This window comes from Xyrauchen texanus, chromosome 9 (assembly GCF_025860055.1).
Source record: "Xyrauchen texanus isolate HMW12.3.18 chromosome 9, RBS_HiC_50CHRs, whole genome shotgun sequence".
NCBI classification, from domain to species: domain Eukaryota; kingdom Metazoa; phylum Chordata; class Actinopteri; order Cypriniformes; family Catostomidae; genus Xyrauchen; species Xyrauchen texanus.
Window position 1 is genome coordinate 29673788 of NC_068284.1, and position 13272 is coordinate 29687059.

General features: G+C 36.8%; 1 protein-coding gene across 1 annotated transcript in view; it reads left to right on the forward strand.

The window, feature by feature from the left end:
* LOC127649443 (progressive ankylosis protein homolog B-like) overlaps nucleotides 1–13272 on the forward strand; it is a 33745-nt gene that overhangs the window by 18685 nt on the left and 1788 nt on the right. Inside the window, exons 5-11 of the mRNA XM_052134532.1 lie at nucleotides 373–543; nucleotides 963–1097; nucleotides 1626–1718; nucleotides 7420–7515; nucleotides 9413–9542; nucleotides 10282–10405; nucleotides 10570–10669. Coding sequence (XP_051990492.1) covers nucleotides 373–543; nucleotides 963–1097; nucleotides 1626–1718; nucleotides 7420–7515; nucleotides 9413–9542; nucleotides 10282–10405; nucleotides 10570–10669 — 849 coding nt within the window. The remainder of the gene's footprint in view (nucleotides 1–372; nucleotides 544–962; nucleotides 1098–1625; nucleotides 1719–7419; nucleotides 7516–9412; nucleotides 9543–10281; nucleotides 10406–10569; nucleotides 10670–13272) is intronic.

Consider the following 13272-nt stretch of genomic DNA (forward strand, 5'->3'; position numbering starts at 1 on the left):
ATTTTAACCACTGAAATTTTAGAGATGATTTTCCAAAGTGAAATATAATGGACCTGAATATTACCCGTCAAATAATTATGAAAAAAAAAAAAAATATTGATCTTATTTTTACGGAACTTTGGAGGGTGAATATTTATTATTGAAATTTTGTGATGAGATTTTGTTCTTTCAATTGAAATATTCACAGCTTAAATATACAACCATATGAAATTGCATCCCCAAAAATGCAAGCTCTGTTAATCCAATTATGTTCATATTTTTCCCCCAAAGACATTTGTCATTAATGATTAATGACAATGATAATTGTCACTTTAATTAGTTATTGAGTCTAGTATTTTATTTCTCTCTCTCTCTCTCTCTCTCTCTCTCTAGGTTGTGTTTGTGTCTATTTTGCTTCACAGTCATCTGGAGTGTGTGGAGCCCTTGTTGATCCCAATCCTCTCTCTGTATATGGGGGCCTTGGTACGCTTTACTATTGTTGGTTTGGGGTACTACAGGAGCATTCATAACAACATCCCTGAGTCCAGTGGACCTGAGGTTGGGGTGCGTACACTTACTTAATTTTCTTTTTTTCTTGAGCAATATGAAACTATCAAACTTTAATTTTAATTTACAAATCAGTCACTATTCACCTGATCAGAGGATTGCTATATCACAACTATATTGGTCACTTCATTGTTTTCATATTATTGGTACTCATTTCTCCTTGCCCTAACACCTGTAACCTGTGGCGGTGAAGTGGTGGGCTAAAGCACAGAACTGGTAATCAGAAGGTTGCTTGTTCGATCCCCACAGCCACCAACATTGTGTCCATGAGCAAGGCACTTAAATCCAGGGTTGCTCTGGGGGGGATTGTCCCTGTAATAAGTGCTATGTAAGTCGCCAAATGCATAAATGTAAATGTAACCTGTGAGACTCCTAGAACTGCTCTGCTATTTACTGACACTCACTCTGTGTAATAGGGGGATGCCACCATTAAAAAGATGCTGAGCTTTTGGTGGCCATTGGCTCTCATCCTGGCTACGCAGCGGATTAGCAGACCCATCGTCAACTTGTTTGTGTCACGGGATCTAAAAGGAGGCACAGCTGCCACTGAGGTTAGCATGTTCCTCAACAAACATGACACACATGTTCTTATAGTATTTAAATACCAAACCTTTATGATTTCTTTAGTGCTACATGGATGGCAAATGCATATAGAGGGCCTGTATTTAATGATTCATGATGTGAATAAAACTTATTTCATCTGCATAATTGTTCATCTGGTATAATTAAGTCTTACCTGCTTCCTGGATCTTACATTGCTTTCTTTATGAATGCTGCATTAATGGAACAAATATGCCATTTCGTGACATTTGTAGTGTTTTCCCACCTCAGATCTGTTTAATTTACTCTTACGTAGCCTAACATTTACATAATAATTGTATTGTAGAAATTGTAGAAACATAGAAATGCCAAAAGATGTTTTTTCAGGCTTCATTGTTGCTTTAGTTGTTTCGTGCCAAGCTGTCAGAAATCTGATTTTGCTGAGACACAGCTTAGTTCTACTATATCAGATAATAGTCAGTGTAACAGATGATATAATTTGCGTATAATGTTACCAAAACCTTGCTGTTGTTTTCTAGGCAGTCGCAGTTCTCACAGCAACATATCCGGTGGGTCATATGCCATATGGCTGGCTTACTGAACTTAGAGCTGTTTACCCTGCGTTTGAAAAGGTTAGTGATGTCATTGATGTCATACACAGACAGGTTTTAGTTTTAATCCTTAACCATAGAGAGCTCAGAATCCTTAGTATTACTTATATTTTAGTTTTATACTTCTGCTAAAATAATACAAAATATCTTATACTAAAGATCAGAAAAGGACTTGTGCTTTATAATTTCTACCATTTCTAAAGTGGTTTATATCTTCTACTTTTTCTGTGTGCTGATACCTTTGTTAGCTACAATGTTTCCATTGTCTTGTACTACTTGATGACAGAACAAAAACCTAAAGCCACAGTCCCAGAGGCTGTAATTTTAAAAAGACTTCCATTTATACATTTCTATGTTTATGGATGTTTGCCTTTAGCATGTGCTGAGAAAAAGATCTCTGCAGGACCCACAATTAGAGCGTGAACAGGAATTGAGTGGATGTTGTCTGTCTGCAGGTGGATGGCCACAAATGAAATAGACTTGCCCATCTTACATTGTATATGCATGCAATATCTGATAGGCCCCGGTCACACAACACTTCGCTTTCCATTCACTCCCATTCAAACGCATCGGAACGTGGGAGACCGGAAAACCAAGCTCATGCAAAGACCATGTGAAGAACAATTTGGTTAACTCTTGCCTGCAAATCTGTATGACGAGAATATGTGTGACCAATAGAACACTGAGACGTCACACACTGATTTTTGGCTTAATACAAAGAAAAGATATTTTAAAGCTAGGTGTTTTTGTTGGTGCAGTAAAGTGAGTAAACTGTATATTTTAACATTTTGAATATAATATTATTTGCTATTTATTATTTATTCAAATCAGAAGCCCTCACGCATGACATCATATCCTGGTTCGTTGTGCTGTCCGAAATAAATTTGTATGCTCAAAGTCTAGTGTGACCACCCCTTTAGAAAGCTCAGGTCACGGGATTGGGGTGATGCCACGCGAGAAGCAGACGTGTGAGCAGCGAGCTCTGTGCACTTTGCTGGTTTTTAATAATTTTTTAATTAAAATAAGATTTGATATACACTGCTACATATTTGCCATTGTAGTCAATATGTCAAAAAATTCAAATCTTCGGACTCTGGAGATATTAAAAGACACTTATTTGCTCAAGCTGAAACTCTGGGCCTGCAGACCGGAGACTCTTTGAATGGCATGGTGGGAGAAATTCAGTGTCGACTGTCCAACATGTTTGTGATGCTGATGAAAGTTGTCGATTATGGGTTGGTCACAAGAGTGGCAGATCGGAGAGGGAATTATCTGATAATCCAAAACTTGAACATTTTTAGAAAAGGAGCCATAGGAATAACATCTGAATTGTTAAAATTCTTGACCATGAAGAGGGCAGAGATGGGGTGAAATTCCTTGAGGAGCTTTTCCGAAGTCTGCTCTACATAACCGACTGCAAGCTGGAAAATCAAGCGAGCTCACGGAGTCTCAGATCTGCGGAGTGAGACAGGCCCCGAACAATTCTGGCAAAAGTTCTGAGATCATCCGATAAAGATCTCACGTTGCACGAGGCAAGGAGCAAAGGAAAGCTTTCTTGGAAGAATCACAACATTTTCTTGTTCAACAAGAGAGAAACGTGATCGATTCAAGAAAAATATTTTCTTGAGTGTAAGAAACTTTTGCATTAACGGAAGATCGCTTTTGCTCTGATATTTCCGGCCAAACTGAGAATAGAAACAAAGGATGGCTGCAAAGTATGAATGTGGTCCCAATCAAGCACTGTCATTCATAAATGCGAGTAAGAAATTTGATGTTTCACATGTGAGTGGACTGACTCGCTGTGCTTACTATGGCTGTCTGAGGAAGCTGTGCGCTATTTTCGTTTCTTTCTCTGTTGACTCTGCTTAGCGGCTGGAGTTGTTTGTGAAGTGTCACTCTTTCAAGAAACATTTGCCTCGACGGAAGATCACTTTTACACTGAAGTTCCTGGCCAGTGATAAGGATGACAGCAAAATATCTACATGCCTATAATAAGCGTTGTCTTTTATAGAGTTGATTTACTGAGGAAATCGTGGTGTGTTTCTTATGTGACCTCTGAGTTAACTCGACTTGTTAAATATACACTTGACCGTCCTAGAAACTGGGATGCCTGTTTGTTTCTTTTTGTGCTGGTTCTGCCTAGCGGCTGGAGTTAATTGTTTTGGATGAACATGCCTTTGGGATAGCTGTGGATGAATCTGCTTTTTCTTTGTGCGAATGCCTTCTATTGGCTGGAGTTTGTTTCATAAAATTTCTTCTGTTATGTAATTTTGCTGCACAAATTTTGTGCAGAGGCACCGGACTTGAGCAATCAGACGGCAAAGTTCTCACGGGGGCTCTCGTAGGCGTGCATGGACTCTTTGAGTTTAGAGGGATTGATGCTGATTGCCGCTTTCCTGTGCGGGATTAAAGCGCACGTTTTTCTTTTTTCTATTTTTTTCTTCGGAGGGATGTTTGTGGTTTTATTGTTGCACTGATTTTGAAATGTGTTTTTTATAAAAAAAAACATTTACACAATTTATTTTTTATATTGTATGAAAATGTCAAAGGTTAATATGAGTGAATTGTCTCCACTTGGAATGTGAATGGGCTGGGGCACCCCATAAAAAAATGAATGTTCTTTCTTAAACCTAAGAAATACATTTACGTTTACATTTATGCATTTGGCAGACGCTTTTATCCAAAGTGACTTACAGGGACAATCCCCCAAGTAAATGCTAACCTGGAGTTAAATGCCTTGCTCAAGGACACAATTGTGGTGGCTGTGGGGATCGAACCAGCGACCTTCTGATTAACAGTTATGTGCTTTAGCCCACTACGCCACTACCACTTCATATGTGATATGATATTGTGTTTCTTTAAGAAACTCTTCTTTCTCCGCAGGAAGCTGAAAAATATGGGAAGATATGGGGTGGATTAGGGTTGGGCGATGTCCCCTAAATTGGCAGTTGACGATGTTGACAGTAAAACATTGCGATGGACGATGATATCGTCGGTGGGGGGCTTTAATATAATTTCATATAATTTTCAAAAATGATATGAAAAATTATTATTTCATTATTTTACTAACCCAACTAATGACTCGTCGGCGCTTTATCAGTAGGTTGCACGACACGTGAAGCATTTTTTTTTTTTAGCTTTCACTTAAGAAGAGTTGTGCACTTTTTATTTTAATATATCTCTTTACATAAATACTATTTTCCACTTAAAAACTATAATTTCGTTATTTTACTCATTGATGAGCAAAAGGTCGAGGCAGAAATGACCATGTACCTGCAGGAAATGGCCATTGATGGGGAAGAGGACCCGCTGACTTGGTGGAAAACGAACGACAAAAGGTTTCCGTTCATGGCAAGATTAGCACGGAAATATATGTGCATATGTGCTACCAGTACTCCATCAGAGCGGGTCTTCAGCAGAGTGGGTAGTGTAGTTACTCCAATCCGCAGCTTATTAAAACCAGATAAAGTGAATATGTTGGTATTTCTGGCCAGAAACATCGAAATTTAAACATGGTCTATGGTGAAAGATATTAGACTTCTTTACGCATTTTTCGCCATCCGTTTGCTGAGCTATTCGATTTTGCATATTATTTTTTAAACGTTCATTTGTGTAGTTCATATGACCACTTTACAATATTTCAATAACATAATTTATTTTGTAGCCTGTGCTGAAGTTAATTGTGCTGCTAATTATAATTGAAATGTTAATGCCGAGTTTCGGTCTGAGTGTTGTTCTTCTATGTTTTAATAAATGTGTGTTATTCATATTCACCTTGTTTCTTTCATTTAATTTGACATTATGGATTTATGGCCAAGGAAATTTTTCTTTAAAAGTATTAACCAGACAAGTTATTTGACGTTTGCTGGTCTGGGTTTATCTTAAACTGCCGCTTCAGTGTATACAAGATCTATGTGACAATGAGCAAGATTTTCTGAGACACTACAACTACTAATAATTAATTAATAAAGGCTATTTTCTTGTAGACTACAACATAAAATATTTTAATCAAAATGTACAGTGTAAGACATGTAAAAAAAAGACAAGAAGCTAGCAATCAAGATCAATAGGCTATTTGTGTAGCCTGCCTGACACGGTATTTTCACAGACTAACACCTCATGTCTCTGGCATATACTACAGTATTTAAAATAGCATATATGCATTAGTTATATTCTCAATTTAATTTACAGAGCAATCCCTGCAAAGTTTTTAGGTTAACTATAGAAGAGACTAGGATTAGTGAGTCACACTAGCAAGACTCGCAAAAGGGGGCGTGGCATCACGATGGTGGCTCTACATCGTGATGTTGGTCAGCCAACACGGTGGACGATGATATCGTCCATCGGCACAACCCTAGGGTGGATATGTTTTTTTTAGTGCTAGCTCAAGTAAGAGTAGGGGAGTCATTATGCTCCCCTAGAGGCAGTGCTGATGTGCCAAATGTCGTCTAATGGCCTCAGAGAATTCACCCAATTGAAGTACAGATTTAATACTATTTTGTCACGGAAAGTGTTTTGGTTATTCAGGGTAAGACATTCATATTTTGAGTCGGGGACAAAGCAGGAAAACATTTAGCTAGATATATAAAACGGAGAGAGTCTTTTTCTACCATTCCCTCTGCGAAATCTGCTGGTGGTGAAATATTTACCTCCGCTATTAATTAGGCATTTAAAGAATTCTATCTTGATCTCTATAGTTCCACGTTTTCGTCTACTGATGAAGATATTAGGAACTTTGTGGAACTGTTAGAACTCCCTAAATTGTCGACTGAGCAAAAAAATTCTCTTTATTCTGCAATAACCTTGGAGGAGATTGACGAGGTAATTAAGGCCTAACCTACAGGCAAGGCACCGGGGGGCCAGATGGTTTTGTCTCAAAAAATTGTAGATCTTCTGCAACAGAATTGGCACCACTTTTGCTAGAAGTTTATACGGAATCATTAAAGAGTGGAAAGTTTCCCCAACCATGACACAAGCCTGGATCAGTCTGATTCTTAAAAGGACAAAGATCCAAGCGAGTGTAAAACTTACCATCCAATTTCCCTGATCCAGTTAATGTAAAAATTTTGTCAAAAATTCTGGCTAATTGATTAAGTAAAGTTATGACATCTCTTATACATATAGCTCATGTGGGGTTTATTCGGGGCCACAGCTCTTCTGCTAACATTAGGTGTTTCATCAATATCATGTGGTCAGTGGCGAATAATCAGACTCTGGTTGCTGCCATTTTCACTTGATGCCGAAAAGGCGTTTGATATGGTAGAATGGGATTATCTTTTAAAAAATTTGGAAAAATATGGGTTCGGGAATACTTTTATTGGATGGATTAATTTACTTTATAGACACCAGGTAGCAGCTGTACAAACAAATTGAATAATTTCAGATTATTTTGCTCAGAATAGGGGCACTCAACAGTCAGAAGACGGGGACACAACCCATGTTTTTTGGGGTTGTATTAAGATTCAGGAATTTTAGTTGAGGATCCAGCATTTTGTGTGTGACGTACTGGACACTCAGTTTTCATTTAGGGGTTTGGTAATAAAGGGTTATAAGTTAATTCTAAATGCATAATTATGTGGTAACATTTATTTTTGTCTGTCTTGGAATTAATAAAAAAAAATAATAACAAAGAAAGCTCAGGTCAAAATTTCAAGAATTTATGGCTATAAAAACATAAACTGCTCTCTTCACATCTGCCCTTTTCTTTATTGTCATGTTCTAGAGTAGCCCAAGCAACAAGATGGCCAACAGTGGAACAATTGTGACCAAGTACCACATAAGGCGCTTCACTTTTGTTTGTTTGACTCTTTCTATGACAGTAAGTTCATCCACATAATCAATTTCAAATTTCTGTCCTGGTTTGTCTTTAATCATGCTTTGATTTGTAACTGTGTTTTGCTAATGGAGTTTAATTGTTTTATTACTTTTTCTGCCTATTGAACATAAAGCCATGTTGCACTTAGCCAACTGTATATTCAGTAAACATAGTTTTTTTTCTTTCAACTTTTATACTTCTATTATCTCCTAAATTCGAAAAAATTGAATTTAAAGGGATAGTTCACCCAGAATATTTTTAGAAGAATATTTCAGCTCTGTACATTCATACAATGCAAGTGAATGGTGACTAGGCCTTTTAAGATCCAAAAATCACATAAAGGCAGTATAAAAGTTATCCATACAACAATTAAAACACTGGAGTCCTGTGGATTACTATTATTCTGCCTTAATGTGATTTTTGGAGCTTGAAAGGTCTGGACACAATCCACTTGCACTGTATGGACCTACATGGCTGAAATATTATTTTAAAAATCTTTGTGTTTGGCAGAAAAAATAAGAAAGTCATACTGATCTGGAATGGAGTAAATGATGAGAGAATTTTCATTTTTGGTTGGACTATCCCTTAAGGATTGTATTAGGATAGCCTATCTAGTTGTTGTAAGTGCTTTTAGAGGTAGGCTAAATGATACATTAATTATCTCTGCCTCTATAGTAACAGGGTCAGATCTTCCCTCACTGACCTAGATTAAAGCCTGTGTAATCTTATACCATAATTAATATTTTTATGTCAGAATTTCACTTCTCTCTCAGTGAAGTGAAGGAAGAATTGTGGCCATATGGGTCGGTGTCAGTTATAGAGTTATGTTTAATCCCTATGCAAGAGCTATATCGTTTTGCACAGATGGTCCTCTCCTTTGAAATGTTGCATGAGTGCACTGCTAGGGAAGTGTATTGTGGTTTGCAGAGATTTCTTAATTGCACAACATCATCAAGATTCTGTGTAAGCACGCTTTGCAAAAGTTGCATTTCCCCTAAAGACTTTTTTGTTATTAAATGGCATCGATGGTTGGCTTATTTTATTGATTGAAACCATGATGTTAAGGTGTTGCAGGAACTCTTCTGCAGTTTTGCTCTCAGCTCCTCATGCTAACATATCTCAAAATAAATGTCTGTCCACACACACTTCCCATTCCAGTGCTGTTTAAAGATTCCAAAGGCTGATGAAAAAGAAGTGCACTCCGATAGATGTAAACAGTTATGAGTTGTGTTTTCTGTGAGCTTTAACAGGTTAAGGATGCATAATATAAACGGAGAGAATTCTTGCATACAGATGTGTTCTAGCTTTAAAGTAACATACCATTTAATATGTGGTGCCACTTGATTTCACCAGGACTTCAGTAGGAATAACCTGATTAATGGATACCTTTAAAACTAAAGGTAAAACCAAATTACAAATAAATTAAACCTTCAATTACCTTAGATACACAAACTACGGTAAGTTTGGACACAATTGACTGTTTCTTATGATCATAAAAACCTTTTGCTCTAAGGGCTTATGCTTAAATTGTTTTGTAGACAAATATAAAGTGTGCCGACATTAATTTCTTTACCAAATTTGTAAAAACGTATTTTTTTGAGGGTCACAAATTAATTTCCATACTTCTGCTTGTGTGTTTTTTTTTTAATATATATAGTTTTGAAACTTTTTTACTCTAAAAATTTTAAAAATAGTCATAATAAAATGTCTATAGATTGATGAATATTATTATTGATACGTTTTATTACATATTATTATGTAACATCTTAACCTATATATTTTTTAATGTTTAATAAAATGCTATGACATTGCCCTAATGATAAAATTGACTTCATTGTTTTGTGTGTGCAGCATAGAATAATTACAGTCAGTGTAATCTCTGTCTTCCCATGTTGTGCAGCTCTGCTTCGTGGTGTTCTGGGCGCCACACATTTCTGAGAGGATCCTGGTAGACATTATAGGAGTAGACCAAGCCTTTGCTGAGCTATGTGTCACCCCATTACGAATTTTCTCTTTCTTTCCTATACCAGGTATAGCACTTTTAGTAAATTTCCATAAAAACACAAGAATATTAATTAAATAAAACAAAAGTTCTTTACTCACCCCAGGACCAAGAATTTAATTGTCTTTCATGGTTCTATACACAATTGAACATTGAATTTACTTTGCTAATTTTACATACATTTCTCTTTGAAAAGCTCATGGGAATCAAAGAAGCATAATTTATGGTCTGATCTTGCAGTACACCTTCAAATGGGCAGATGTTCAGAGGGAGACTGGTTGCCCTTTGAGAATGTCCATTTGAAAAGGCAAAGGTCAAGAGAGTGGTCAGGCTTCAGTTATGAAGCCTCCAGGCTTGAAGGGATGGTTCATCCAAAAATGTCATGTTGTTTCAAACCTGTATGACTTACATTCTTTCATGGATATATTAGCCAGATTGTTTTCCTCAGTCACCATTCACTTTCCTTGTATGGAAAAAGATGCAATGAATGTGGCTGGTGACTGAGGCTGTCATACAGGTCATACAGGTTTGGAACAATATGACAGTAAGTAAATGATGACCGAATTTTCATTTTGGGGGGAACCATCCCTTTTTAGAAAGTGAGAGAGGACATACCAGAACAAGAGTACCACAGAATTTTAATAACATGTATGATTATACAACACTGATGGTAGTGAAATGATATGAATGTAAAATAAAAGTTATCACATGATTGCATGAATCAGATTTTTCATGTTACACTGATTTCTTGATTGTTATGCCAACAGTGACAATACGTGCTCACCTGACTGGTTGGCTCATGACCCTGAAGAAGACCTTTGTCCTGGCACCCAGCTCTGTTTTGCGCATTATTGTCCTCATTACAAGTCTTATAGTACTTCCTTACATGGGGTAAGTGTGTTACTCTTTGTTGTACAAGCAGTAACCGATTGGGATGAAAGTTGAAAAGTACATGTCAACAGTTTTATTCTGCTACTTCAGACGGACGTTGCATATTAAAGTATGCTGTAGTATATTGGAAGGCTTTCTTTTTACTGATAACTCATTTTATACAGGGTACATGGGGCTACACTTGGTGTTGGATCTCTGCTGGCTGGTTTTCTTGGGGAGTCTACTATGGTTGCAATCGCAGCATGCTATGTCTACCGAAAACAGGTAAAACCACATAGAGGCCTATATGCTCTCTGTCAACTGCTTATTATGACTATCCTGCTTTCTGTTTGGTTAGTGAATGCCTTTAAAAGACAGTAACATCTCCATCTGCAATCAGTACTAAAACAAGCACATCTGAACAAATACAACTAACAAAGCTGTATACCTTGGTACTCCACCCATACATTTACAAAGATGACACTTCTACAGTTTAAGTGTTGCTTTTTAACAATACTGTTTTGTAACTTTTATTCGTGTGCACGCACGCGCGCACACACACACACACACACACACACACACCTATATATACTCACTGAGCACTTATGGTCCTAATAAACTGCCCAACGTTGTCTTCTGCATTTGTAGCCCATCCTCCTCAAGGTTCGAACATTTTGTGCATTCTGAGATGCTATTCGGCTAACTACAATTGTACAGAGTGTTTATCTGAGTTACCGTAGTCTTTCTGTTAGTTCAAACCAGTCTGGCCATTCTCCGTTGAGCTCATCTCTCTCTCATCAACAAGGCATTTCCATCCACAGAACTGCCACTCACTGGATGTTTTTGGCACCATTCGGAGTAAACTCGGCTGTTGTGTAGGGCAACGTCGACAATAAAAAATTGTCGACAAAAATGTTTGTTGTCGAATAGTCGTTTGATCTCATTTAACATAACATGAGATCACTTGAAACTCTAATGATGACACGTGAGAGCAGCACTGTAGTTCACGACTGACTGAGAAGAGGAAGAATTACACCGATCACAGTCCAGAGGCACTCTTAAACTTTCCAAACAGCTTCAAGTGATGTAGATTGCAAATTATGAGGGAATTATAAAAAAAAAAAAAAAAAACATAAGTAAATTCAGAAGCACTGTCGTTGATGAATAAGTGGAGCCAGAGCTCTTTAAAGTAAACATCCCAGTGTTGCATCTTAAATGCAGTTATATTTAATGCGTTATAGCTTTATTAAAGTTCAAATAATATGGCAGCAGGTCATGTGAAACTGGCATTTCTCTGTGTGGTCAGCAACTCTACTATGAGTTGTGCAAATGTCCCGATCTGAGGGGAGAGATTGAAATTGCACCCGGCTGAGACACGCTCTGTCGCCGGACACTCGCCCCTCGAGCTCACTCGCTTAATGCAGCTAGATTATAATGTGATGGCTCATGACTTATTGAAACATAATATATGTCACCGTACATTTCTTATCGTGAAGATAATTGAAATAAGAGGGAGTTTGTTTTTTAGTGAGTTAAATATGGATTTAAGGGAACAGAAAGTTGAGAGTGGGTAGTCTTCACCCCATTATACACTGCAACAAATAAAATTTTTGATTTGATTTTGTTTTGGGTTGTTTTCCAATATAAATATCTAAAACTATGTACATTTACTTTAGCAGCTATACTGCAGAAGAAAAAATATTATCTGAGAACGTTGAATATAATACTAAAATAAATTAAAAATGTCTAAAAATCCTTTAAAAATGATGCATTCACCTGAGAAGCAGCATATAAGATATTTATACTTGCTTTTAGAGAACAGATCTTGAATATAAGTATATTTTGTCTTTAGTGCATTCGCAGAAGTATAACAAAGTTAAAAAATACACTTGTATACAAAATACACTTATTTAAGATACATTCTCTAAAAGCAAGGCTAAATATCTTATGTTGCTTCTCAAGTAAATGTATTTAGTTTTTTTTAGGCGATTTTAAATGGAAAACAAGAGAAAAAATAGGGTTTTTGTAGTGAATTTATTACTGAATTTTTTCCCCCTTTTAATTCAGTGAATGTCATTTAGAGATATTTTTAAAAGATGATTTTGTCCTCTTGATTGTTAGTAAGCACGTTTAATCCAACCTTTTAAGTCGGGGCACAAGCTGAATAATCGGTTAAGAGCTAATGATTAATCTTTGCAATAATAGTCGAATAATCGTTCTAATAATTGTTAGATTAATCGATTATCAATATAATCATTAGTTGCAGCCCTTCTGTTGTGTGTGTAAATCCCAGGAGATTAGCAGTTACAGAAATACTCAAACCAGCCTGTCTGTCACCAACATTCATGCCATGGTCGAAATCAAAAACTTTTCCTATTCTGATGGTTGATGTGAACATTAACTGAAGCTCCTGACCTATATCTGCCTGAACTATATGCATTGCACTACGGCCTACATGTTTTCCCCTGGGAACCGAAGTCATGATCTTGGCATAGCTTGTACCATGTTGTACTGCTTGAGCTACAGAAATAGTATTGAGAACACTAGGGCTAGGTGTCACAAGAGCTATATATCAGTTACTTTTAAGGTTTTGAGTCAAAGTCCACTTACATAAAAGCTTGTCTAAATAGCTTCTCTAGAAGTAGTTCTGTATATTGGTTTCAAACACTTTAAAATGATTTTGAATTGTATTCTCCAAGCTATTACTATTTCAGTATTATCATGTTTTTGTAATGGCTGTTGGGTAAGCTAGTAAATACAATAAAATCACACTGGCATACATTAAGACAAGGGTCAATTATATAATGAAGGAAGACTTTAAATGAAAGATTTAACAAGGTCTTTTAAGGATTTTGGTATTTTGGCAGGCAAAGTCAGGTCAGGGCAAG